We start from the raw sequence: 27,994 nt of genomic DNA on the forward strand, positions 1-27,994 counted from the left end.
GTTAAAAATTAAAAGTTCTAGTTGCCTTTTTAAGTAACCGAAAAATTGGAGCACAACTAGGCCTCCTTCCCCACCCCTTATTTCTCAAAATCGTCTGATCAAAACTAAGAGAAAGCCATTTAGCAAAAAAAAAATAATTAATATGCAAATTTCATTTTAATAATTTATGTGCGGAGAGCCAAAATCAAACATGCATTAATTCAAAAGCGTGAGAAAGAAAAGAAAAACTAGTTTTTTTTAACTGAAAGTAAGGAGCGACATTGAAACTTAAAACGAACAGAAATTACTCCGTATATGAAATGGGTTGTCCCCTCCGCAATCCCTCGATCTTTAAGCTAAAGTTTGACTCTTTGCCACAATTCTACCTTTTAAAACAATTAAAAACTTTAGCGTAAAGAGCGAGGGATTGCGGAGGGGACAACCCATTTCATATAAAGAAAAATTTCTGTTCGTTTTAAGTTTTAATGTCGCTCCTTACTTTCAATAAAAAAAAACTAGTTTTTCTTTATTCACAATAATGACCCGAAGAGAGAGTTTGAAAACTACCTGCTTTTCAGCCTGATAACCCAGCAAACCAGAATTGTGACTTAAATTATCCTTCGTAGAAAACAAGCAAGGACCACTCATGTTATCGACGAGTATAAAGCTGGGTTTTGACCAGGACGATCTACTATTGACCAAATTTTTACTGTGCGTCTACTGATCGAACGCCACATCGAGTTTAAAAGAGATGTCTGTCAACTATTCATTGATTTTCGAAAGGCATTTGACCTCATATGGAGGAAAGGTCTTCGAAATATTCTAAAATACTACGGTGTCCAAGACGAAACCGTCAAAATCGTTGAGGTTATGTACAACAAGTTCAAAGGCCAAATTCCGACAACAGATCACTTCTATGGTGAGTTCTCGATAACTTCCTGATTCCTCCACAGATACATCTTATCCCAACATCTGTTCAACCTATTCCTGCATGCCATCCTCTCCCTGACACTCACTGGGAATGGGGCAAAAATAGGAAGGATCCTACGCGACAACCTAGCGTACGTTGATGATATCGACCAGCTAGATATGACCCCCCAAGACAGGAAGACCGCATCTCTCAAGCAACAAAGACGTTTGGGATGCATATTAACGCAAAAAAAACTAAAGTCCTGTTTACATCATGCCAGGACCAGGATACCACAAACCCTCCCCCTCTTTAATAATTCATGGTGCGTAAGTGAGAACTGTAGACTGATTTATTTTGGCAGTCTATTAACGGCTGATAATTGTCACACTGCCGACATGAAACGCCGTATATCTGCTATAGTTTCAGAAGACTCACAAATTTATGGTAGTCCAACCACTTTTCGAACCAACTAAAAACTCACCTTTTTAACAGCCTGATCATACACATCGCTCTGAATGGGTGTGAAAGGACAATAAGATTCGAAAACGACCGCACCTTACTCGCAATCGAAATGAAATACCTACGCCGGATAGCGAAGATTAAATATAATGACCGTATCGCAAATAAACAAGTCCATAGAAGATTAAAATCAACAGACACAACTCTAAACGAAGACAGCAACTGCGCTGGTTTGGGCAAGTCAAGGCCTATTCGACTACCCAAGATCTCACTAGAAGCGACTGTTAAAGGGCGTCGACCATGGGGAAGACCTCGTAAGAGGTGGATTAAAAACTTTGATTGGCAACGTATGACCCAACTATCCAGGACTGCACCTAACCGAACAGCACATCGAGCACCAGTCCAATGAAATTTCAAAAGGAGCGGCCCCAAAACGTCCCATGAGGATGGATGGGACTTAAGCAAGTAAGTAAGTAAGCTGTAAAAGAATTTTATTAGACCTCAATTTCTAGGGCTATAAGGAATAAAAACAAATAGAGACAGAAAGAAATCTCAAGATGAAAAAAACAAACGGACACACGGCCAGTAAAAGGAAAAGACAAAACTAAAGCGACGCTGATATTTTACCTCTATGAAACAAGGCATCTTCAGCGCTAAGAAACAAAAATAAAAACTGAAATAACCAAAAATCAAATAAAATCCAAAATCAATAAATAAAAAGAACATTTATCTATATATACAATTATGAGTACTGTGACTGAGCAACACAAAAAATAAATAGAGCTGCTTGAACGAGAACACTAAAGCAACTGAATAACAATCAGCATAAATTAATTGTTCAGTTGTGAAAAAATCCTATTGCTTGCTTGTACTGCTGTAATTCTCGGTGGCCGGCGTTTACCCATCCCCTTCCCCTATCAGAAAATACCCATTCGGTCCAAAGTTTCTGCAACAATGAGTTGGAGGCGTGGATGAGGAAGGGGAGTCCCCCTCCGATATGGAATAAATTCTGCTCATTTTGGGGGTTTAATGTTACTCTTTACTTCCATAGTAACAGCGTAGACGAGAAATATTCCCAGAAATCATAAGGAATTAGATATCATTTTCACATTTTTGATGCGTTTTTAGAGTTTCTTTTGTACCCCCCCCCCAAACAAAAATTCTTTTCACCACCCTGGGGATTATGTATCAATTTCTACCTCCACTCTCCACTTGTCTCTTTCTTAGAACCAATTCTGTATTTATCTGATGGCTGAATGAGAGCTGGGATGGTGGGATATTAAAATGCACCCTTTGAGGTATCTCTCTCCCTCCCTAACTATAAGAAAAGATCAAATAGCCTCATTTGTAGAAGTTTAAGTGCTTTTTTAAGTTTTGTAATTTTTCCATTGCTTACAGATAGTATTTGTTATTGGGAAAGATACGGATAGTTTTTCGTCGGGGAGTTATCTGCAAGAGCGGGATTACCTGGGACTAATGTTAATTACACCCGTTAAAGGGGTATTTTTCTGGGGGGGGGGAGGTAAATGCCTTACCAATAACCCAGAACCAAAGGAAGGGTAAATGCCTGGAACCACAATTCAGCAAAGTCTTGCATTTAATTTAGCCCCCTGAGGATTTCCATAACTATATTACCCTCATTAGCTATTGGTTCACTTTTATGGAGAATGTTATACATCGTGTCAATATTTAAATTACCTGTATCTCTATTGAAATATTAGCAAGAATATATTTTTATTTTGATTGCCTCCCTAGCCCTCAGTTTAGGCTAGGGAGGCAATTGACATAAAAAAGACCATTATTTAAATTTCTGACTGAAGAAAAATGGTAGGTACTTGCCTGATATTTTCTTGGCGTATACATAGTTTCTTTCAAGCTAAATAGAGTTGTTTCAATGAGAACACTAAAGGGACTAATATAAAACTAGTATGAAATTAATTATTCTGTTGTGAAATATTCCTATTAGTTGCTACTGATGCAGCAATTCTAATAGGTCTTGTATTTACTCTAGTCCCCTAGGGATTTTTTAAAACTTTATTACCCTCATTTGCTATTGGTTACCTTTTTAAGGAGAATGTTGTATATCAAGTCAATATTAAAATTACCTGTGTCCCTATTTATTGGAATATTATTTTTGTATTTCAATTACATCCCTAGCCTACTGTCTGGACTAGGTAGTCAACTCAAATAAAAAGGCAATTATTTTAATTTCTGATTGAAGAAAAAGGTATGTACTGGCCTGATATTCTCTGGGTGTGTGCGTAGTTTCTTCCATTTTCTGGTCCATGAAAGACTAACACCTGAAATGATGAAAAGATTAGTGATAATTCCTTAAGGCAAATTAAATAAAAAAAAAACAAATTTTTTGAAATGAAAGTAAGGAGCGACATTAAAACTTAAAACGAACAGAAATTACTCCGTATATGAAAAGGGCTTTTCCTCCTCGACACCCCACTCTTTACGCTAAAGTTTTTATTGTTCTAAAAAGTAGAGTTGCGAGAAAGAATCAAACTTTAGCGCAAGGAGCGGGGTGTCGAGGAGGAAAAGCCCCTTTCATATACGGAGTAATTTCTGTTCGTTTTAAGTTTTAATGTCGCTCCTTACTTTCATTTAAAAAAACTTGTTTTTTTTTATTTAATTTCTGAAAGTTTTGAATTAATGCATGTCTGATTTTGGCTCTCCGTACATAAATTATTAAAATGAAATTTGCATATTAATTCTTTTTTTGGCTAAATGGCTTTCTCTTAGTTTTGATCAGACGATTTTGAGAAATAAGGGGTGGGGACGGAGGCCTAGTTGCCCTCCAATTTTTCGGTTACTTAAAAAGGCAACTAGATCTTTCAACTTTTAACGAACGTTTTTATTAGTAAAAAATACACGTAACTTAAGAATTAACTTACGTAACAAACTTTTATATTCTTATATTTTTGATTATATATATGAGGGGGTTGGTCCCCTCGTTAATACCTCGCTCTTCACACTAAATCTTGTTTTGTCCCAATTCTTTAAGAATGACCCATGAATCAGAAAGGCCGTAGAATAAATAGTTGAAATTACTTAAAACATTTTTAGCATAAAGAGCGAAGTATTTATCTCCTCCTAAATACCTCGCTCTTTATGCTAAAGTATTTTTAGAACCCCTCATATGCGTAATAATCTCTGTTCGTTTTAAGTTTTAATGCCTCTCCTTACTTTCAATTGAAAAAACTTTTTCATGTTTATATTTTCATTGTTTTGTTTTTTAATAGTAATGCTAGAAAATCCTGCGCCCTTTTCATTGAATTTCTCTTCCCCCATGAAATATTCCTCCAAGGAAATATCCTCCCATATAGCCCCCTCCCCTGAACCCCACACCCAAACCAAAAAAATCCCCCTGATAATGTCGGTACACTTCCCAGTAACCATTACTGTATGTAAACATCGGTCAAAGTTTGTAACTTGCAGCCCCTCCCCCAGAGACTGTGGGGGTAAGTCATCCCCAAAGACATAGTTATTATGGTTTTCGACTATGCGGAACAAAATGGCTATCTCAAAATTTTGATCTGTTGACTTTGGGAAAAAAATTAGCGTGGGAGGGGGCCTAGGTGCCCTCCAATTTTTTTGGTCACTTAAAAAGGGCACTAGAACTTTTCATTTCCGTTAGAATGAGCCCTCTTGCAACACTCTAGGACCACTTGGTCGATACGATAACCCCTGGGGAAAAAAACAAACAAACAAATACACACGCACCCGTGATTTGTCTTCTGGCAAAAAATACGACATTCCACATTTTTGTAGATTGGACCTTGAAATTTTTTCTATAGGGTTCTCTGATACGCTGAATGCGATGGTGTGATTTTCGTTAAGATCTTATGACTTTTAGGGGTTGTTACCCCCTATTTCCCAAAACAAGGCAAATTTTCTCAGGCTCGTAACTTTTGAAGACAAAGACCAAATTTGATGGAACTTATATATTTAAAATCAGCATAAAAATTCGATGCTTTTGATATATCTTTTAGCATTGAAATTCCATTTTTTAGAGTTTCGTTTACTATTGAGCGGGTTCGCTCCTTACTATAGTTCGTTACCACGAACTGTTTGAAAAAAAGAACGCGTTGAACTCTATTCTTATATTTTGCATGAAAGAAGCCTTCTAGTTTTTAAGAAATTCAAATCTGTTATGAAACAAAGGAAAGACACATCTTTCTATGAAGAACAACAAATCAAAAGGGGTGGGGGTGTAGCGCATTTGTATTAATCATTGCATAGCAAATATTTTCCAAGGATAAATAGAATCTGATATATAGGCTACTTCAGGTCCATTTGCAAAAATTCATTTTAGGGGGAGTGGGGAAATTTTTTTGACGACACACCACCGAAAAAATTATTGGCAGCGCGCCGTCAATTTATGGGCGTTTTTTCAATTTTCAGAATTTTTTTGGCTACTTTTAAAACGTTTTGAAAACTAAATTGGTAAAAGTTTTTGTCAGAATTCAGTCCAGAATTCCTTTTTAGCTTCGTTACCATGACCGTACCACGGGCAAGATAAGGACGAGATATCAATCGTAACTTCTCACAAAAATTCTTTTAACCCATATGATTAATAGCGAGGCCTTAAACTGTCTGATATTTGAATTAATCCGACAAAATGAGTAATTTAAAATTTGATCAAACAGTTCGTGGTAACAAACTGCAGTAAGGAGCGACCCGGCTCAATAATAACCGAAACTCTAAAAAACGGAATTTTTATAACAATAGCTACATCAAAAGAATCGCATTCTAATGTTGATTTTAAATATATAAGTTTCGTTAAGTTTAGACTTACCCATCAAAAGTTACGAGCCTGAGAGAATTTGCCTTATTTTAGGAAATAGGCGGAAACCCCCGAAAAGTCATAGAATCTGAACAAAATCACACCATCAGATTCAGCGTATCAAAGAGCCCTACAGTAGAAATTTCAGGCTCCTATCAACAAAAATGTGGAATTTTACATTTTTTTGCCACAAGACAGATCACGGATGCGTGTTTATTTGTTTATTTTTTTGTTTGTTTTTTCATCAGGGGTGATCATATTGACCCAGTGGTCCTAGAATGTTGTGAGAGGGCTCATTATAACGGAAATTAAAAGTTCCAGTGCCCTTTTTAAGTGACCAAAAAATTGGAGGGCACCTAGGCCCCCTCCCACACTCATTTCCCCCCAAAGTCACCGGATCAAAATTCTGAAAGAGCCATTTTATTCAACATAGTCGAAGATCCTAATAACTATGTCTTTGGGGACGACTTACTCCCTCACAGATCCCGTGGGAGGGGCTGAACGTTACAAACTTTGACCAGTGTTTACATATAGTAATGGTCATTGGGAAGTGTACAGACGCTTTCAGAGGGATTTTTTGGTTGGGGGGAGGGTTTGAGGGGAGGGGGTTAAGTGGGGGGGGGGGAACTTTCTATGGAGCAATTTGTCATGGGGGAAGAAAATTTCCATGAAGGGGGTGCAGGATTTTTTGGCGCTTTTTAAAAGAACATTTAAAAAATAAATATGAAAAAGTTTTTTTCAACTGAAAGTAAGGATCAGCATTAAAACTTAAAACGAACAGAAACTATTACGCATATGAGGGGTTCATCTCTTCCTAATACCTCACTCTTTGCACTAAAGTAATTTTATTAATTTCAACTATTTATTCTAAAGCCTTTGTGATTCACGGGTCATTCTTAAGGAATTGGGACAAAATTTAAGCTTTAGTGTAAAGAGCGAGGTACTGCCGAGGGGGTGAATTCCCTCATATAAGTAATAAAAACATACGAATATAGAAGTTCGTTACGTAAATTAATTTGTAAGTTACGTATATTCTTACTAATAAAAACGTTCGTAAAAAATTAAAAGTTCTAGTTGCCTTTTTGAATAATAAAAAAATTGGAGGGTAGGCCTACTCCGCCGCTCCTTTTTTCTCAAAGTCGTCCATTCAAAACTATGAGAAAGCCATTTAGCCATAAAAATAAATTAATATGCAAATTTCATTTTAATTATTCATGTGCGGAGAGCCAAAATCAAAACATGCATTAATTCAAAAGCGTTCCGAAATTAAATATAAAAAAACAAGTTTTTTTAACTGAAAGTAAGCAGCAATATTAAAACTTAAAAGTAAGTAAAAGTAAAAGTTTTTTACTGTTTTAAAATGTAGAGTTAAGAGAAAGAGTCAAACTTTAGCGTAAAGAGCGGAAAGTTGAGGAGGGAACAGCCCCTTTCATATACGGAGTAAGATCTGTTCGTTTCAAGTTTTGATATTGCTCCTTACTTTCAGTTAAAAAAACTTGTTTTTTTTTAATTTAATTTTTAAATTAAGCTCTTAAGCTTGAATTTAACAAATGTACTTGCACCATAGGTCTATGGCTAATTTATGAAACCTCGATGGAATCTGAAGATTATATCTTACTTCATGTTAGAATTTCCTTGTCTTGCAACCTGGATTGCACTTCACTGACTACCCTATCCCTCAACACCTCACTATCTACGCTACAGAAGTTATTATTTCTCATTGGTTCAAGGTTAAATCGTCTCACTTAAAAGTGATATAATAAAAGATTAAATTTAAACGTTTCAACCAACTCCTTTGAAAATGAAAGAGCTTATTCATTCTCTTTCCCATCTCAGCAATTATGCTACTGCGCTTTTGGACGTACTTGAACATGGTGGGTAAGCATATCAAACGATCAAAGTTTTACTTCAGCGTATAGGATTCAATATGTGATTTTTTTTTGATTTTTTTTTATATAGCCAATTTTTATAAAACAGCATGTCGTTCTTTAAGAACAGTTCGTTCCCAGGTGTTAGAAAAAAAAGAGGCAACATTTTGTAAAGAAAAGCTTTTATATAAAAAGAAGCAACATCTTGTAAAGAAAAGCATTATATATTATTAAATTTTTAATTCTGGCTTTAAATTTCAGAGTTTGATTTGAATTAAGTTTTAAATTCCTTATTTTGTCAATTCTCAGGCAGTTTAAGGAGCCAGAATAACAAAATTCAAACCCTCATTTATAAATAAACTTCACACTTTCCTTTAAAGCCTCGACAAGCTTGTAATTATTATGTATAAAAATAAGCTTGATTACATGGTGTGGGGCCAACCTAGAACTTAGCAGTAAAGGGCACAGAGCTTAGGAGCAACAATCAGTCCGGCACCCCTTAAAATCCTTTCTGCTGCGGTACTTGTTGCCGCCAACGACAAAACTTTTTTTGTCGAAGCTGCAATCCATGGCAATAGAATAAAATATCTTTTCCAGAAGCCAATGGCTGTATTGATTGCGCCAACTAGGGTAGGATCTTTTGGTCTCTTGGCATGGGCTGAAAAGCCCGATATAAATCTGCTTGACGCCAAATTATATCATCATTTTCATCATGTTCTGCATTGTCGTTCTGACACATTATTAAATAAAAAAAATTATTAAATTATTAATAAAATTATTAAATAAAAAGTTTTTTTTTAACTGAAAGTAAGGAACGACATTAAAACTTGTAACGAACAGAAATTATTCCGTATATGAAAGGGGCTGTCCCCTCCTCAACGCCCCACTCGTTACGCTAAAGTTTTTTTTTTTATTGTCTTAAAATGTAGATTTGTGAGAAAGAATCACTTACACAACTCTGCTCCAATTTGTTTGGTTATTTAAAAGTTTAAAATTTCTGGCGGCTGCGTTGGCGCGCTAAAGCCTTTTCGGCAGCGGTGCGCATTAGAATTTTCGGCGGCACGCCACCCGTTTTCGGCGCAGCTTCGGGGACTAGCTCTAACTAAAAACACTGCGTCAACCCAATATTATTCAAATTATTCATTAAGTAAACAAACTCAAATTCACTTAATACTAGAAAAGTTCATTATCTTATTTATTTTTAAGAACCATTTGGTTAGTCAAAATAAACAAAAGATCCGATGTTAGAAATGCGATAAGAATTTCTTAATCCTCTAAAATATGACATCATCTGCAAAAAAAGAATAAAAATGAGATCACTTGCCCATATGGAAATCTTAAACAAATACTGTTTTTAAACCAACGAAAAAAGATGACTAACTTCTTGAATATTTGGCTCTACAAAGCCGGTTTTAGGGGGGGGGGTGGCAGAGGGACCTCTTGACCCGGGCGCAGAAATAAAAAAAAATATAATCTAACGGTTATTATCATGTTGTAATTTTCAAATTTTTATTTTTACTCAAATAAACTGAAGGCGAAGTTGGCAGTGTGTATAAAGGATATGATTATATCCTTTATATAATTAATATAATATATCCTTTATATAAAGGATATGATTATATCCTTTATATCCTTTATTATATCCATGTGTGTATAAGGATATGAAAGGATAAGGATATTATATGCGAAATTTTTCCCATATCTTCATCACCATTCTTTGAAAATAAATGAAATAGACTGATTTTAACTACTTTTTTTTATTCTGACCTTTTGGTGTTTAATAGGATGTCGTCTTGTAATAAGAAAGAAAGCAGAACTTCTGGAAGAAAATAATGTTGTTAATGTACACGATTTTGTTAAAATTGGCCTGAATTTTCTTAGTCATAGGAAGGAAGAGAGGGGGGATAATGACAATTTTGACCCAAACGCAAGAGAGGTCAAAATCGCCACTGCCTCTAAGCAAATCATTTGGGCTTCAAACATTGTATTTTGTGCTGTTATGAGACTCACCCTTCTATTAAAAATAAAATGGACCAGTACAATTACTTTATTTTACAAAAAAAGTAAAGAATGAAATTAGAATCATTTAAAAATTAAAATTATAAATTACCATAAATGGTTCTGCTGTTTAAACTAGAGTTTAACTTGCCTTTTAATGAACACAATATACATTATCAAATGTTTGGTATTTAGAAAATTACCATTAGAACTTTTTGAAAGACAAAACACATCTTTTTGAAAGACATCTCAATGTTGCTCTTTGTTTTATGTAACAACAAAAAATTATTTTTTCGACATTTAGTGTCAGTTTATCTTTAATTATTTTGTAACAGATTAATTACAGACTGTACAGTAATGAACTGTACATTTCCTTTACTGCTGTACTGCTTTCTGACATTTCCGACCATTTGCCAGTTTCAGCCCTGTTTCAAATCCTCCAAAATCCACAAAGATTAGTTCCCCAGGATAAACCGAGATTCTGCTGGATAGATTGAAAGAAGATCTTGGTGCATATTCATGGGACTTTTCTTCACCAGTAAATATTAGTTTAGGCAATAATAACGACATATTTGGCCGGTTTTATGACACTGTTAAGGAAAAATTCACGTCTTATTGTCTAAAAGCTCCTTTAAAAAAATCCTCGATCAAAAAGATCAACACCTGTAGCTCCCTGGTTAACATCTGGAGTCCTAAAATCAATAAAAAGGAAGCAGAGCCTTTGGAAAGAATACAAAAAAGACCAAATAATGCTAAGTTAGAAGCATTTAAGTTGTACCGTAATATTCTGAAATCAATTATTCGCAGAGCTAAAACAGTATATTTTACAAAGAGATGTGTTGATTGTGGTAAAAACATAAAAAAGACGTGGGACGTGATTAAGGAAGTTATTCGGCCGTCCATGAAACCAGAAGGTCTCCCTAAGTCTCTCATTGTAGACGATCAACTTGTCACAGAAAAAGGCCAAATACGATATCACATGAACAAATTCTTCGCGGAGATAAGGAAAAAAGCTGCCAATAGCGTTTCTTATTCCTCTATGTCACAGTCTTGGAAGCAGTTCTTAGGTCCCTCGTGCTTGAAATCAATGGTTCTTGAGGAGGTTACGGTGCAGCAAATCAGAAATATCGTTTTGTCTTTAAAGAATTCTTCAGAAGGTTTTGACCAAATTTCTGCTTAAGTAATTAAACATATTCTTCCGTCGATCATCACCCCAATTTACCATTTGATTAAAAGGTCATTTCAACTAGAAATATTTCCCCAACGTCTTAAATTTGCGCGTACGATAAATCTATTTAAAGGAGGTGACCGTGAGGATCCTGGGAACTACAGGCCGATCTGTCTTTTGTCAGGTTCTCTAAGATATTTGAAAGGGCAATGCTCAAACGTCTGGTGAGATTTCTGGAAGCTAATTTTTTTTTCCATCAGCATCAGTTTGGGTTTCGCGCAATGTAATCTACAGAACATGCTTGTGATAGACTTCTTCAGTTTATACGAAGATTTTTAGACTCAAATCTTATTCCTGCAGCCATTTTTCTTGATGTAAAGATAGCTTTTGACAGCCTAACACATAAGATCCTCATTGGTAAGCTTTCTCATCTTGGTATGCGTGGGGAAGCATTGTCCTGGTTCTCGTCATACCTAACTGACAGATCTATCACCACGGAAGTTACAGACAAAAATATTCCGATTGAATATGAAGTAACCCAAGGTTCTATTCTTGGGCCAACCCTCTTCCTCATCTATGTGAACAATCTCTACCGACTTTTCAACATCCCAATTAACAATGTTTGCTGTGGATTGTGTCACAAATCTTACTCTCAGACTATGTTGGTGTTCACATCTGATAGTTGAAAAGAATTTATAGCATTTGCAGATGACGTTACTTTAGGTGCTGCAGAAGATACTCTTTTGGTTTGACATAAATCAACTAACTTTAAATGTGAAAAAGTCGTACCTTCTTATTTTTTTTCGTAGAGGTGTGAGCTGCCCCACGATTACTGAGCTTCCTACACCAAGAAGCTCCATGAGTTGTCCCCCGGATCGATATTTGCGATTTCTGGGAGTTCTTTTGGATAAAAATTTATCGTTTAAGTAGCATGTTCTCCAAGTAAGAGTGAAAATTTCCCATGGACTTGGGATCATCCGAAAATTAAAGCGTTTATTTCCTTTCCCTATCCTCCGTCTTTTATACTTCTCTCTCATTTACCCTTATATATGTTACTGTTCGTCTCTGTGGATGTCCACATCTCCCTTGGTACTTGCTCCTATTCACCATCTTCATGAGAAAGCAGGAAAAATTCTCCAGTCGCCTACACACACTCCTCTCGACCTCCTTAAGATTAAAGATATTTATGTTTTATAAATATCTTTATCTTCGTTGGCATATCAATATTTCCAGGGAGATCTCCAGTGTTGTTTCCGGGACTACTCAAACTAGTAGGGGAAGTAAATTTGTATATAGTTCGAAACCGGGAGGATGTGATGATTCCAGCTAGTCCCTCGGCTTGTTCAGACTTCGGCCTGGATGTGACTCTGGGGCGTGCTTGGAACTTGGTTCCTGCTGAGACCCGCCAGTCACGAACACTTGGCTCCTTTAAGAGACAGATGAAAAGTTTCTTATGGTATTTTTTAGTTGTTGTTTTTTTTCGGGGGGGGGGGTTGTTGTTTAGTTGGTGTTGGATCCTCGATGACGCAGAAAATTTTGATTTGTATTTTATTGTCGGGTGATGCAAGGGTCACTGTTACGTGGAGACTGCTGGTGAGTTGATCTCTTTTCCTTATATATTTATATTTAGATGTTGATTAGTATGTTTATGACAAGTTCTATCATTCTTTATTTATTGTATGCCGTTTCCCAAATAACGGGCCATTGAGCCCTTTGGGATATTGTTATTTTATGATAATAAATAGAACTTGAACTTGAATACATACATAAAAAGAATCAGCTTATTATACTGATTCCAAATATGTAAGATTATCAAGCTTAGGTCACCGATCAAAAGTTACGAGCTAGAGAAAATTTACCTGACAGTAGTATCCCCTCAATACCTTTAAACCGGCCCGTAGCCACTACTCTTTTCTTCCTTTGATGACTTAAGATGACGAGGCCTTCCAAACCAGGATTTCTTTGGATATTACGTAATAGGACTTGTTAAGAGTCCCGTTAGTCAAGGGGGAAGTTCTGGTTGTAAAAAATGATCATGGTCCAGTATTTACAGTTGAGGGTGACATCATCGTGCTTTTAGGTTCCAGTGAACCTTTATAATCCAGCAAAAACTGGCTTTGAAGGTCGAAGACACGTGAGTTGCTAGATTTCCTCAGTGTTGAAAAAGAGTTCAGTGTATCAACATCAAGTATATTATTCTTTAGTAATGGATGCTTTTACTATATTGGATATTGAAGGCACTAATAATGGCAAAATGAAACCTAGAGTGCCTAACATAGCAGTAGAAATTACAAGGGGCTGCCGGCTGACCTTAGAATGAGATGAGATGTTTGCAGGATATGTAATATCATTAAGCAAATTCAAGTCGGAAGAACAGTTATCCTTTGCAGCAAAAGTGAATATAATGCATATACAAAGATTACAAGACGGATTAAATGCATTAGTGAAATTTATTTATGACAACCATCTGAATCAATCTATAAAAAAGGAGTAAGTTTTTTACTAGCGGGATAGAATTCTTATTAGTCTATAATCGGTGGTGAGATTGTCAGGATTAAAAATGACTGGACTTGAGAACTTAAATATCAAGCAAAGTCTAGTGACTTAGGAAAAGCGCTTGATTCTAGATGATGATTTTCCAGAGTTCCTTCAACAGGAAATATTTTCTCAAAGAATGCTTAACGAATAATGAGAAATAATTTTCCATCTTTGGACTATTTTATGAAGCTTTTAGAACGTGGCCCAGATGCAGTTACTCACTTAGCGGGCCCCTGAAGGTTTTTGAAAGAATCAGAGAAACTATTATATAATTAACACATGCTTCGTTTAGAAAACATTTTCTATGACATAAGACGCAGCCGCATCTCGAAAAAACGTTCCCTATTACGTAATTAACACTTTTAGAACTTTCTAAAAGTGTCGAGACTGAGATTCGAAGGGGGTGGGCTGTGGTCGGAGTCATTATGCTGTCACTACTTCTGATTTCCAAAAAAGAGGGAAACACCCTCTAAGAATCAAAAGAATCTAAATGAAAATCAGATAATGAGATTCAGCGTATGAGATTACCCCTACAGAAAGTGCTTTGTACAGAAGTGGTGTTTTGTTTTTAGTCCGCATTGGTGGTTATTTACAGTATTTGTCAGAGAAATACACATATATTTTTCAGGGGGGAGGTTTTTGTGCTTTGGGTGGGTTTTTATGGATACAATTTCCATGGAGAGGTATATTTCTGGGTTTTTATATGTTTCTCTATGAAATTCTTTTCATTTGTCTTACTTTCCTACTCAATTATGCATGTGGAGATGTTCTGGGGGAATTGTTTGGAGGAAATTCTCAGTGTGTTTGGATTTCTGGAATATAATTTCCACAAAAGGGAGGGGGGATTTCTGGAGTGATCGGGAAACGACCAGAAACTAAAATATTTTTCAAATAAAATTATGCCACAGAGAATTTTTAAGGCTGAATCCTACACAAGAAATTTTACAGGGGGAGGTATTTTCATCGAGGATCGAATTGTTCGGAAGAAATCTTATGGGAGGGGTAGTATTTTACGCAGGAGAAAGTTTCCTCGAAGGAGTTTCCCGTGAGAGGAGGGAATATTTCGTGGAAGGTGATCCAGATTTACCGACATTCTGTGAAACACGATCAGAAATTAAACAATAAAAAAATTTTCAACTGAAAATAAGGAGCAACGTTACAACTCAAAACGAACCGAAACTCTGTATAAGAAGGGATTGGCTCTTTCCTCAATGCCTTGCTCTTTACGCTAAAGTTTAACTGTTTTTTTCCATTTTTTTAAGAAGGGCTCCTGAAACAAAAATGCCTTTCCATTAGAACAAAAAACTTTTTTTTTAAAAATACTAAAACCTTTAAGGTATTGAGGAGACGGGCAACCCCTTTATATGCCGAATAATTTCCGTTCGTTTTGAGTTTTTATGTTGCTCCTTACTTTCAGTTGAAAAACAGTTTTTTTTTATTTAACCAAATTAAAACCACAATTTCCCGCCTTATAGTTAGTACTTCAATATACATTTTTTAAATCCTAAAAGTCTTAACTCCAGCTGAGCCGGCGGACAATGTAATCTAAAGTTCATAATTTTAAATGCATTATAATGTGAGCTTTTCGATGGAACTAAACTAAATCAACAACTTTTTTTCAGATGAAGCTAAAGGACGGTGTTAAACCAAGAAGCAAACAGTGATGACCCTGCATAAAGGGGCGAAGCCACTATACTCTGTCTCCTTTCTCTTTCTGCTAATGCTTTAAAATAGTATAGATACTAAGCATGCTCTTAACAAATCTGAATCTAGACTGTAGCGTAAACAGTGCGGGCTTAGAGGGCGGCAACCCCTCTCTTATACAAGATGACCCCTGATGGTTTTCAGCCTTAACCAGGGCGAAACTATTGGGTGGTTAGGGAAACATACCCCCCCCCCACTTCACGAGAAGGTCGAAGGAGGCATTATCTACAGGGGTGAAGGGGAAAAGATACAAACGGGTGAGCCCATGTTTCACTGGTGCACTCCCAAAATATTAATTATGTCTATTCCTGGCTTTAACGCTTCTCTTTATTTTTATTTGAAAACATTCTCAATTCAATTTCTATCCCTTTTTAAAATCATGTCCACCCTTCCCCATATTCTAAATATTAGCTTTTGCAAAAAGTACTCAGAGAACAAGGGCACCCTTAAAACAACCTTAGGAAAGGGGAGGGATCTAAAAAACCTTGGATAAAAGGGCACCCCTAAAACAACCTTGGGAAAGGGGAGAGGTCTAAAACAACCTCGGATAAAAGAGCATCCCTAAAACAACCTTAGGAAAGGAGAGAAGTCTAAACCAACCTCGAATAAAAGGGCACCCCTAAAACAACCTTGGAAAAGGGAAGGGTTCTAAAACAGCCTCGGATAAAAGGGTATCCCTAAAACAACCTTGGGAACAGGGAGGGGTATAAACAACCTTGGATATTCCAAGAAATCATTTTGAGTGGGGAATCCCCAACTCAAAACGAATATGATTATAGACGATTGAACAACGAAATTTCAACATCAGAAGATATTTATAGATAGTTTAATCCTCTATATATATATATATATATATATATGTATATATATATATATATATATATATATATATATATATATATATATATATATAGAAGAGCATATATTTGGAGTGTCAACAAAATCATATTAAATTTTTGAAAACGAGCCTTTGCTCGGCTACAGTATTTTAAAGGGCTATTTGAAAAAAATATATTCAGGGAGTGGGAAAAATTTAAGGTAAAACTGATTTAGCATTCATTTTCTGAATGAGACACATTACGGAAATAGCTGAAAAACACAGTTTGGGCTATATATTTGCACATTAGGTGGTGGGTATAGTGGATATGCCTGCAAAATGTGTTAGCTACAATTATTCTGCACACTATGAAGTAAGAATTGTTTCATTAGGATTAAACTCTTATATATACATATACATATATACATATATATATATATATATATATATATATATATATATATATATATATATATATATATATATATATATATATATATAGCTCAATACTTCTCGTATAGATAGTTAACTTGCCTTGGAAAGTAATGAAATTTGCCACACCCTTCACTCCCTAATCCATCCCCTTATAGTTCTAGGGGCTGTTGAAAGAGGAGTAAGTCCGGCTATCGTCAGATCTTAAAGGGATGTGTATGCTAAGCTAACAGTCTGTCTTAAAATGCCTTATATGCAAGATGAAATGGAAAGGCTAATGAATAGAACTGTAATAGCTCACAGAGGAGCCAGGCAAGGTGCAATTGCCTCACCTTGCTATTTCAATAACTATGTCCTCAGATCTCAGGACCAGTGTTGAGATGTCTTGCATTCTTTCTGGCCCTAATATCTCCTTAGTCAATTATACTGATGACGTTTTTAACATCAGCCAAACTTTGGACAAAATTTCTGCAAGCAAATACTTAAAATCTGGTCCTGAATTTAACACTGAAAAGTCTGATACAGTGCTTTTTAACTGAAAAGACCCACTTCCTCATGAAATTTTACCTGGGATTTAATAGATATGCCCTTCTGACTTAATCGTTTACCAATTTGCAGCACTGCAGCACTGCAGGTATTTGCAGCACTGTGAACTAATCCACTTGCTTGTATACTCGTGCTTATATTATGCTTTGCTATTTCCTTGTGCCTATATTATGCTTTGGTATTTGCTTATGTTTTTATATTATGCTTTTGTTCTAGGTACTAGGGTTTTATATAAATTATAAATCGAAGGACTCTACATGGTATGAGAAGTCATGGATACCAATAACCCATCAATCAATTGGAATGCTGACAATCTCGATTCAGTATGGACTGCGCTTGAAAGCCATGCAGTACTTATGTGCAAAGGCCCCATTGCTGCTGTGACGTCTGAGAATATAAAATGTGTATACCTCCTCATCTGGGTTGGTGCACAGGGCAGAGAGATCTTCAGCACCTTTGAGTTTGCAGCAGCTGAAAAAGACAACATTAAGGCTTACCTGAAGAAGTTCAGAGATTATGCAGCCCACCAAAAAATCAAGTATTCCTTTGCTATATATCTCAGAAGCAAGACAAGGAGGATGCTGAAAATACTGACAAATACTTATAGCAGAGCTCAAGATCCTAGTTAAACCATGCAGATACACCAGTGAAAGCAAAAAGATAAGAGACAAAATAGAGTGTGGAGTCAGAAATCCTAAACTATATGAAAAACTATTAGCCACGGTGACAGCCTTACACTAGCCCAAGCTGCCACCATATACAGAGCTCATGAGTCAACCCAAGCACAGCTCAAAACTTTTGAAAAAAAAGGAAGAAGTGGATGCTATTGCACATATGGATTCTACTCACCCCAATAATGTATGCCCTGCAAAAGGAAAATGTGTGCCAAGTGCAAAAAACAGAACCATTTTGCAAGAGTATGCAAAAATAAGGCTGTAAAGGCTGTTGGAAATGAAGTAACAAATATTCCATCATCTACTGATGATATGCACAACCAGGAAGAAATAGAGGTGTTCCTATTTCCCATCAAAGTTGACTCCAACAAAGAAGAAATTTTTGATGAGATTTCTCTGTGTGAACAAACCCACATCAACTTCAAAATAGACACTGGTGCCTCAAGTATAGGCCTAAGCACAAAATTTGTTAATTAAATGGAGTGTAATCATGTGAACTAAGTCTCTATAACATAGTGATATAGACCTCTTTTCAAATTAGATCTGGAGAGGCCCACTTTCTCTCAGCTTTAATGGTCCAGCAAAGAATTTCAAAGTTAATCTTCTGGTTTAACCCACTTTAAAAAAAATTTATTCAATCCTTGGTCTGGAATTCTTGAAATATGCATGTCCTACTTAAGACTATTAGAAAATTGTGACACTAAGAAGTTTAACATGTTTCATTAACATTTTGGGTGGGATAAGAATTAAATGCTAATTAGGGAGTGGTTCAGAGAGAATATTTTGTATTTTACAGATTAGGATCTATTTGAAAGAAAATATGTACAAAATTTACTAAGAGAGGGTGTACTTCAAATTTATTCAGTGATAAATGAATTAGGGTGTTGTGATAAACCAAATCAAACGCTTAAAAATATAAACATTGCATGAGGCCAAGCAGATTTCCTCAGACGTTGGGAAAATCTAGCATCTACCATCAACTCAGTAAAACAACAATTTAAAAAAAAATAATGTTTTTTTATGTGAAATATTGATACAAATAATAATCATCAAAATCTCTTGTTGTTGAGAAATTACCCATAAATTTGAAAAACTATGCTTTTGTCAAAGACCCTTTAATTTTGACAACAATTGTTTCTTATCTGTTTTACATGTTCAGTGAAGTTTTGACAGAGTCACATATATTTCAACAGGGCCTGTTGCATTCTGTCAAAGATTTCAACAAAGTTACTACAAGATATTCCCAATAGAAATGAATATCATTATAGAAGCCAATATCAACATTTGAATTTGGCCAAAGGAACATTTTTAGTTGTTCTGGTATTCCACTACATCAATACAATATTAGTTGCATTTTAACTTAATTTTATCTAGGAAATGACAAATGGCTACATTTTAGGGAAGATTAGATGTATCTTGATGCATTGGTGATGATTCCAGCTTTTTTTGCCAAAAAATAACCAAGTAATGACAGTTTGAACATTATATAGCTAAAAATTGCCAGGAGCTCATTTTGTGTTGAAAACAGGAAACTGATTGAATTGAATATTCTTTCTTTATTTGGTTATATTGAATATAGTGTCTACATTTCACATTGTCAAAATATAACAAAGGCTTCAAGAGATGGTGTTCTAAGTCACAACTAAGTAGAGTTATCCTGTTTTGAAGAAAAATTTTGACAATGGTTTCAAAATTATATTGTCAAATCATCAGTCCCTTTACCCTAGCTGCAGTAGCAGAGTGATTAGACCATCCTTAAGGCTACACATGTAAGCAGACATTCCTAAATGAAAGAAAGATAGAAGCAGCATTGTGGAATAACCCACTTGCTTGTTCTATTATGCTCATGCTTATATTATACTTTGCTATTTGCTTGTGCCTATATTATGATTTGCTATTTGCTTGTGTGTGCTTATATTATGCTTTTGTTCTAAGTGCTTGTGTTTTAAATAAATTACAAATCAAAGAATTCTACAATATTTCCATTAGAAATACTATTTCTCACACTCATCATCTCCAAACAAAAGGTATCAAATACCACATGTCAGCTTTATATGCTTCCATAGTTTCTGCTAAGCTTTTTCAAATTGCTGTTATCTAGCATTATACAACTCTGTTGCTCTGCACTATATCCTCTACACTGCACCTATCTGGAAGATTCTCACTAAGGCTAATAAATTGAAAATCTGCTCTCCTTTCTTACATTTCACAAAATACCTACTGAGATATCCATTTTGGACATTTAATTCAAAGCTCATCAATAGCCTGTGCAATACAAATCCTAATAGAGCCATTTCTAAACTTATGAAAAAACACAAGAAAAAGATTTCAAGACAAGCTCAGAGCCAACTTCTTCAACTGCTGTCATAGTTGATCAACTATGACAACTTCTTCTACTTCAACTTCTTCACCTGTTGTTATGTTGTCATAGTTGTAGTTATATTTTACTTTTGTTTATGTTTTTTTCTTTTTGTATGAAGACAGGTATTCAATAGACAATAATAATAATGATTACAGTCTTTGCCTTGTGGCACTGCATTCCTGCAGACATAGTTACTAGAGCGTTTGACTTTGAACAAAGCTACTTTTCAAAATGTTGATCAGTGATAAGGAAAGTGATTCAAAGAAAACATCATTGGTATCAGCATGATCAAAGCTACTAAACAGGAACATTACAGGCATAAGGATATTTGACCTTCTTTGTTGTTGTGAAGAGTCCTGCAATAATGAATCCTTTGATGATGAGGGATCTTTTTTAATGTATACATTTAGATAGTGGTTACATTGTTATTAGAAGCACATCAAAAGGGCTGGTTGCCCTCTAATAGCTTGTCTATTAGATCCTTAATCCCTTGAAATTTTTATCTTCATACCATCAGCAGTTCCTTAAACATTGACAATATATTTTTCTGACAACCAGTATGCCCAATGTGTTTTATTGTGTTTGGCATCCCTCTCTAGAGCTGCTGGGGATTATGCGATCTCTATAGACTTAGTTATTTGACTATTTTTGAATGAGGTTTCTATCTCAAAATTTTAATCAGATATTTTGGAAGGGAGGGCAGCTAAAATGGGTATTGGAGGGGGCTGGCAGCCCTTTTAAATATTCCCCTTAATGTGTCCTGAAAGCTTTAGCTTAATACCCTCAGCTATTCATAAAATATTACAGATTGGATGCATATTGTCTTATGATTTAGTATAACATAGTCTACCCCTTAATATTCTCCTGAGTTTCACCTTAATGCACTTAGCCTTTTTGGATACAACTAGAATCAAACACTTCCCATTTTCCTTATGATATATCATGCATTTAATTAACGGGCAAATTATTTTGCAGTAAAATTCTAGTTGTGACTTCTTGCTATCTCAGAAAGGGGTTAGGTTAGGAAAATAAAACTTTCAGGGATGGGTCACAGGCTAAAGTATATCCCAGGAAGGTATTTCAAAGCACCCACATCTACCCCTTCTCCCTCTAAAGAGCCCTGAAATTTGCCAACATGACAGGTCTATATCAATTGAAATTTTGACAAAACAACATTTTACCTTAATTTTCAGTTACCAGTTACTTTTTCTCTGCCTTTAGTTCTGAAAATGTAATTCCTGTTATTTGAGTAGAATTTAGAGCCATATCATTGTTTTTTTTTAATTTAGGAAATGTATTTGTATATCTTTAAAACCTTATAAATTGGGATTGAGCAAAGTTGTGAAGCTGAAAACAATTTTTTTGTACTTCATTCAAGCAGAAGATTTATTTTGCATGGTTTCACTTTTACAACACACGTATTTTTGAAGTTCATCAAAGGTCAGGGCCCTCTAGAGAAAGAAGGAGTGGAAAGAGGTAGGCCTACTTCAAAATACCTTCCTGTGACATACTTTAGCCTGTAGACCCATCCCTTAAAGTTTCATTTTTAGTAACCCATTTGCGAGATAGCAAGAAGTCAATCAACTAGAATTTTACCTTGTTTTACTTACAGCCCTTGCCCCAGGGCTAGGGGGGTTTGGCATTCTTGGAAGTGGGCTACAGCTATTACTTCTGACTAGTTTAAACAAAGTGACTATTTTTTATCAAATATGGTACCTAAAAGTGGCCACTATCTGCCATCTTAGCCTCTGATACACATTAGCCCAACAATGCAGACCAAGGTTATTTCAGCCCAGCTTTAGGGTTTTTTGTGTGCTTACATTTTGAATAAGGCTCCTCTGTCAGTACTTATAGCCACAAAAATTCCACCTTTTTACCATATATAACTTTTTACCTTTAAACAAAAAGGTCTAATGTTTGACTGATATCTTCTTCTATGGAATGTACATTTATACCTTCTACACGGAAACGCCTGGTGTTTAATTTTCAAATTGAAGTGTAAGTTGCCATAAAAAAGCTAAAAATGAATGACCGATCAGCCGGAATCGGGAATGCATCAATGCAAGGATATTGACCTAAAACTCGGCGATGAAGAAGATGAAATCTTACTTAGTTTGCTAGGCTATTGGTAATAACCTCATTTTTTAAAGGTGCATGGCACAAATATGCAGCCCAAATTATGCTTTCTTTTTCAATTTTTCCATTTAATAATAGTATTTACAGAGCTTCAAAGACACGTTCAGCGGATGAAAAATGACAGATTGCCTAAAATTGTCCTTATCGGCCAACCATCTAGGGCTAAACGAAAATTAGGTCAACCCGAATGTTCTGGGAGGATCTCGTAAGGAAATATTTAAGAGAAATGGAAACTTCTTGGGAGGGTGTAAAGAGAGACTTAAAATAGTTTGGGATGGAGGATGAGCGTGTGTAGTTGTGTTGGCCTCATGGGGCTTGGTGCTCCAGTGAACTAGTAGCAATTTTATTAGCTTCTTTACCATTAAAGCTGGCTAAAGATTTGAACGAAAAATATAAAAACGCACCTCTCGTAACTTTTTGAAAAGAGAAATGAAAGCAATCTATCTTTTATTTTTTCCGTCTCATAATTTTATTTATAATGCTTCAAAGATACGTTCAGCGGATGAAGGATGACAGATTGCCAAAGACTGTCCTTGTCGGCCAACCGTCTAGGGTCAAAAGAAATGCAGGTAAATCTTGAATGTTGTGGGAGGATGTCGCAACGAAAACTTAAGGGAAATTAATTTTATGTAGACATTGCTACAAAGACGCCATCACCGGATGAAGGATGACAGATTGCCAAGGACGAGGGCTTGTTGGCAAACGTAAAGCAGGTAAATCACGAATACTGTGGGAGGATGTCGCAAGGAAAAGTTTAAGGGAAATAGAAACTTCTTGGGAGGGTGTAAGGAAAGAGACTTTGAATACGTTGGGATGGAGGATGAGCGTGCGTAGCTGTGTTGGCCCCAGGTGGCCTGGTGCTCTAATGAGTTAACAGCAGCAGTCATAACTTTTTCACCATTAAATTTGGTGGAAGATTTAAATGTCATATGGAAAAACACTCCTCTCGTAATTTTCCGAAAAGAGAAATGGAAGCAATAAGCGCAGTCTACGATCACAAATGCAATTACGCATTCGTGATATTTCTTCTGCAAAAAAAATGCAAGATTCTACAATTTGTAGATAGGATATTGAAATCTCAACTGTTTTTTTGATATGCTGGATCTGATGGTTTAATCAAGATTCTTTTACTTTATAGGTGTATTTTTTTCAACTTTTTCAAAAATCAGAAAAGTTTTCTATGATAGCGCTGCACTCCTATAATATTGCTTCTATGCCCTTTTGAAAACCTAAATGAATATAATTTTTCGTTTAAATGAAAAAGAGTTTCACCTTAATACCCTTTCCAAATAGGTGAAAAACGAGGATTTTATCAGCAAGTAGCAAAATATGAAAAACAAGCAAATATTTCGACAAAGACCTCCACCAAGTCGTCCTCAGTGCTCAAAAAAAAAAAAAAAAAAGAAAGAGGAAAAAGAAAAAAAGAAACAACAACAAAATTTTTTGTTTTGTTTTCATATTTTGCTACTTGCTGATAAAATCCTCGTTTTTCATCTATTTGATTTTTCCCTTTTCATTTATTATTTCCTTTCTTTGTTTTTTATTCGTCATGCACAGCCAGTATGGTCTCAAAACGTATTTAATACCCATACCTCCATTTGTTAGAGCAATCATAGTAGTTGTGTCAAAAGTATGCACATAGTGTCTTCTGGTTAGTTCGAAATTCACCGCAATATACCCTGAAAAGAGCACGGATACAAAGGGGGGGGAGACGGTCGCTCACTTCAAACGAATTTTTTAAGAATTAGATTATTCAGTAGAGTACTATATAAGAGAAAAAAGGACTTAAAAATCGATCATTTTCTGAAATAAGAATAAAGGAACATATAAACGCAATAAAATTGTTCAAAAACGGTATGTATTATAAACACAAGACTGAAATGTTTTTTCACTGTTAGAGAGAGCCCAAGAGAGTGCAGACCCAAGACAAGAAGGTTGGACAGTGACTTTGCTGTGGTCTGTTTACGCATGCAAAGCTTGGCATCACTTATCAGTGCTCCCCAGAGACCAAGACACATATAAAGTACAAATAAAATACATATATCCAAATAAAATAATTTTATTTCCATCGATGAACTTTAAAACATTCAATACTCTTTCACCAACGCTGTAAATGTTTGCCTCCTTGCTAGCACACATACAATATATGAAGTACCCTTACGATGATGCTAGTTCATTTGCCAACATTCTAATGTCGCCTATAGTTAGTGGCACTGAAATAGCTTACAGTTGTGAAGGATGACCGGCTTGTCATCCATGATAAGGGTCCAGTTTGTGTCTTTCTTTATGCTCAATGGCTTTACATCCTACTGCAAAGATATTTAAGAAGTATATGTCGACTCATACCAATTGAGAGTCGGAAATTTTGCTTCTCAATTTCTTCGCCAAATCTATGTCAATAGTTAATTGAGTATACTTCATATCTACCTTCACATGAGACCTGGTTTTACTTATTTTTTTTTCTGAGCCGTAGAACCAGTCAGCCATAAGGCAAACTATTCTTTCTGGCGTACCTCAACGTGGTTCTTTGCACGGTAATACTCTCTGGAAGATGCAACCCCAGCTGTTAGGGCCAGGTATAGAAGCACCAATTTTCATTCTCTTAACCTATTTCTCTTTTTTTTTCTTGACATCAAATTCTGAACCTGATTCAGTTCTCTTCTAGTCTCATAGCCACAAATTTTGGACAGAAAATAAAACTGACTCAAGAGTTTGTTGTCCCCAGCACAAAAATGCACTATTTATCTTCTGCCAATCCTTTATAGCGTCCGCTTTTCCCCTTGATTGGGATAAGTTTTACTGTCTCAGCAAAACTTGTCTTTTTCCCAGCCAACTGACTAGACTTTTTCTTATTACTTGTCCTTTTTCTTGACTTTTGATTATCTTTGCTAACAGTACAGGTAACGAAATTATAAATAATCCCCTCATTCTCAAATATTGTCATTTAAACAATGGGTGCGTTCACGTACATTCTATTTTTAGAGGATTTTTCTATATATTTTTGTCTCATTTCTCTAGGAACCCTTCACGTTGGTGTCCAGAAGCTTAGATTATCCATTTATCCTATATTACAAACGTATAAAATCGTGATGGTATCAAAGAGCAATCGGAATATTACACCTCACCAAATGCAATAGGCAAGGAGTGCGTAACCTTATTTTTGACTGGTGTCACCACTGACTGGCCAACAGATATCGACGTTTAGTAGCAACCTCTACCTCGATAAAGTTTCCCTATGCCTTCCGCAAGAGGCAATGCGCTCCAGTTGCTCTCACGTTGCATTACGTTACGTCGATAGTAAACCCAGTCTTAATTCAATTATTTTAGACAAAATTGTAGGGGGGAAGGGGTGATGTTCCACTTCCTCCTTTTGGCACTGCTGCCCCATCCAAATAAGGCTATGGATCCGCACTTGCCAGAAAGGTCCAACGTAATAGTATAAGCCATTTATAAAATATTCCTGTTACACCCTCTTGACAACCTACATGCTCATATTTCGTTTAATTCATTTAAACATCCGTCTAAACATTCCTTGAAAGTTTTATCTTAAAACACTTAGCTTGGGTGATAGCACGAGTTGTAATAACAGTAGCAGCATTAGTGGCAGTATGCAGAGGGTACCTTTGGTTTTCTTCAACATACCCCTCAACACACGCTGAAAGTTTCAACTTAATATCATAAAACTATCCTGAAGCATTGCTGAGACGTCTTCTCGACAACCTGTATGCACATTGTGTATTTTGATTCCTTCAGCACTGTTTCAATATTCCCAAAAAAATTCACCCAAATGCCATGAGCTTTAGTGGCAGTAGCGGTACTGTGCGAGTAGTAATAGTAGTAGCGGTAGTATAATTAATATTAGTAGCCGTAGCTTTAGTAGTAGTAGTAATAGCAGTAGAAGCCCTAATATTAGGATACAACTATTGTCTTACGGTTAATTCAACATCCCCCGTAAAAAGCCCTGTAAGTTTCAACTTCACACACCAGACCGTTCCTAAGATATTTCTGAAACGCCCTTTAGAAAGCCTGCATACAGACGGCGTTTTGTGATCCAGTTCAACTCCCCCCCCAATATTCCCTTAAAATTTCACTTTCGTACCCTCGGATATAGTTGTAATAGTAGCGTTAACAGTAATAGCAGTAGTACTAGTAGCAACAGTAGTATTGACATATTGCCTTTTCCCGAGTTGAACATCCCCCTCATCAAGCCCTGGAAGTTTCAACTTAATACAATAAGCTGTTGCTATGACATTGCCGATATACCTTTTTAATAACCTTTATATTTATGGTTTTAACTTGGTTGGATTTCTTCCTCAACACTTCCTGAAATTTCCATCTTATTGTCCACTCATAGCCTTACAAGTTCCAACTCAATACCCTAATCCATTCTTGAGATATGTTCTTTTGACAATCTGCATGCACATAGTGTTTTCATTTTAGTTCAAAATCCCCCAATATTCTCCCAAAGTTTCACCTTCATACGCTTAGCCTTAATACTACTAGTATCATAGTAGTAGCAGGAGCGGTAATTATGTTGTATTAGTAGCATTAGTAACAATAACAGCAACAGTATTATTATCAGTAGTAGCATGTGCACGTTGACTTTTGGTTAGTTGACCATCTAGGTCATGATGCCCGAGAAGTTTCATCTTGATAAAGTAAACCGTTCCAACATTATTGCTGATATGCCCTATTGCCAATCTGTATGCACGTAGTATGTTTTGATTTAGTTCGACTTTCCCCTCATCGATTCCTCAGATATTTATTGGAATATCCTCAGCCTTCTCAATACTCGCTACAGAAGCAGTATTTTTAGTGGTAGTAGTAGTCGCAATAGTAGTAATAACGTATTAATATTGCCTTTTTGGTCAATTGATCATCTTCCTCATCATTTCTCGAAAGTTCCAAGTTAATATTCTTAGTCATTCCTAAGAGTTACGTCTTTTTGACAACCCTTATTCACATAAAATGTTTTGACTTAGTTCAACACCTCCTTAGCATTCTCTGAAAGGTTTACCTGAATACCCTTCGTCTGCTTGAAACAAAAGGTCAAACACACCCACCTTTCTCAATAACAAATACTATGTGTAAACAATAGCGAATTGCATAACTTGCAGCCCATGCCCTGGAGCCTGTGGGGGGACGTAAAATTCTTAAAAGATATAATTACTGGACCTTTTTACAATGCTGCGCCAAATGTCTGTCTAGAAATTTAGATTGGTTGTGTCTGCCGAGTTGATGGGCGTGGGAGGGGGCTTGATAGTCCTGCAATCGAGTTCTGGTTTGGAACCAAACCTGAACTCGCAAAACCTCTTGAAGTTTCGCTCATTTTGCTCACGCTTTCATCTAGGATGCCTAAATCATCAGCATAATCTAAGTCCAGGAAAGTATTTTTTAGCAAAGTCCAATAGGCAAGTGTGTATTCTTCTGATGAGCCCTTGTGTTGGGTTGTTGCTTCTGAATTATTTGTCTTTACTGTTTTTATTGTTTGGTAAATGACGACTTATACTTATTGACGACACGACTGCGCCTGTCCATGGATTATTCTTTATGGTTGATTGTGTATGGCAATGCTGTTTGGCCTATTGGATTGTATGGATGAGTAGGGTTA

General features: G+C 36.0%; 1 protein-coding gene across 3 annotated transcripts in view; it reads right to left on the reverse strand.

Annotated features, from left to right (window-relative positions):
- The window catches only part of LOC136035728 (endoribonuclease Dicer-like), a 183,990-nt gene extending 161,743 nt beyond the window's left edge, over positions 1-22,247 (reverse strand). Inside the window, exons 1-2 of one of the 3 annotated variants that reach the window (XM_065717684.1) lie at positions 22,203-22,247; positions 3,588-3,648 (exon numbers count right to left, since the gene is read on the reverse strand). In XM_065717684.1, the coding sequence (XP_065573756.1) occupies positions 3,588-3,635 (48 nt within the window). In that variant the 5' untranslated portion in view covers positions 3,636-3,648; positions 22,203-22,247. Of the gene's footprint in view, positions 1-3,587; positions 3,649-22,067 lie in introns of all 3 variants that reach the window. The other 2 variants (XM_065717683.1, XM_065717682.1) reach the window with 2 other exon arrangements.
- Positions 22,248-27,994: the final 5,747 nt, after the last annotated feature.

Source organism: Artemia franciscana, chromosome 14 (assembly GCF_032884065.1).
Source record: "Artemia franciscana chromosome 14, ASM3288406v1, whole genome shotgun sequence".
NCBI lineage: Eukaryota > Metazoa > Arthropoda > Branchiopoda > Anostraca > Artemiidae > Artemia > Artemia franciscana.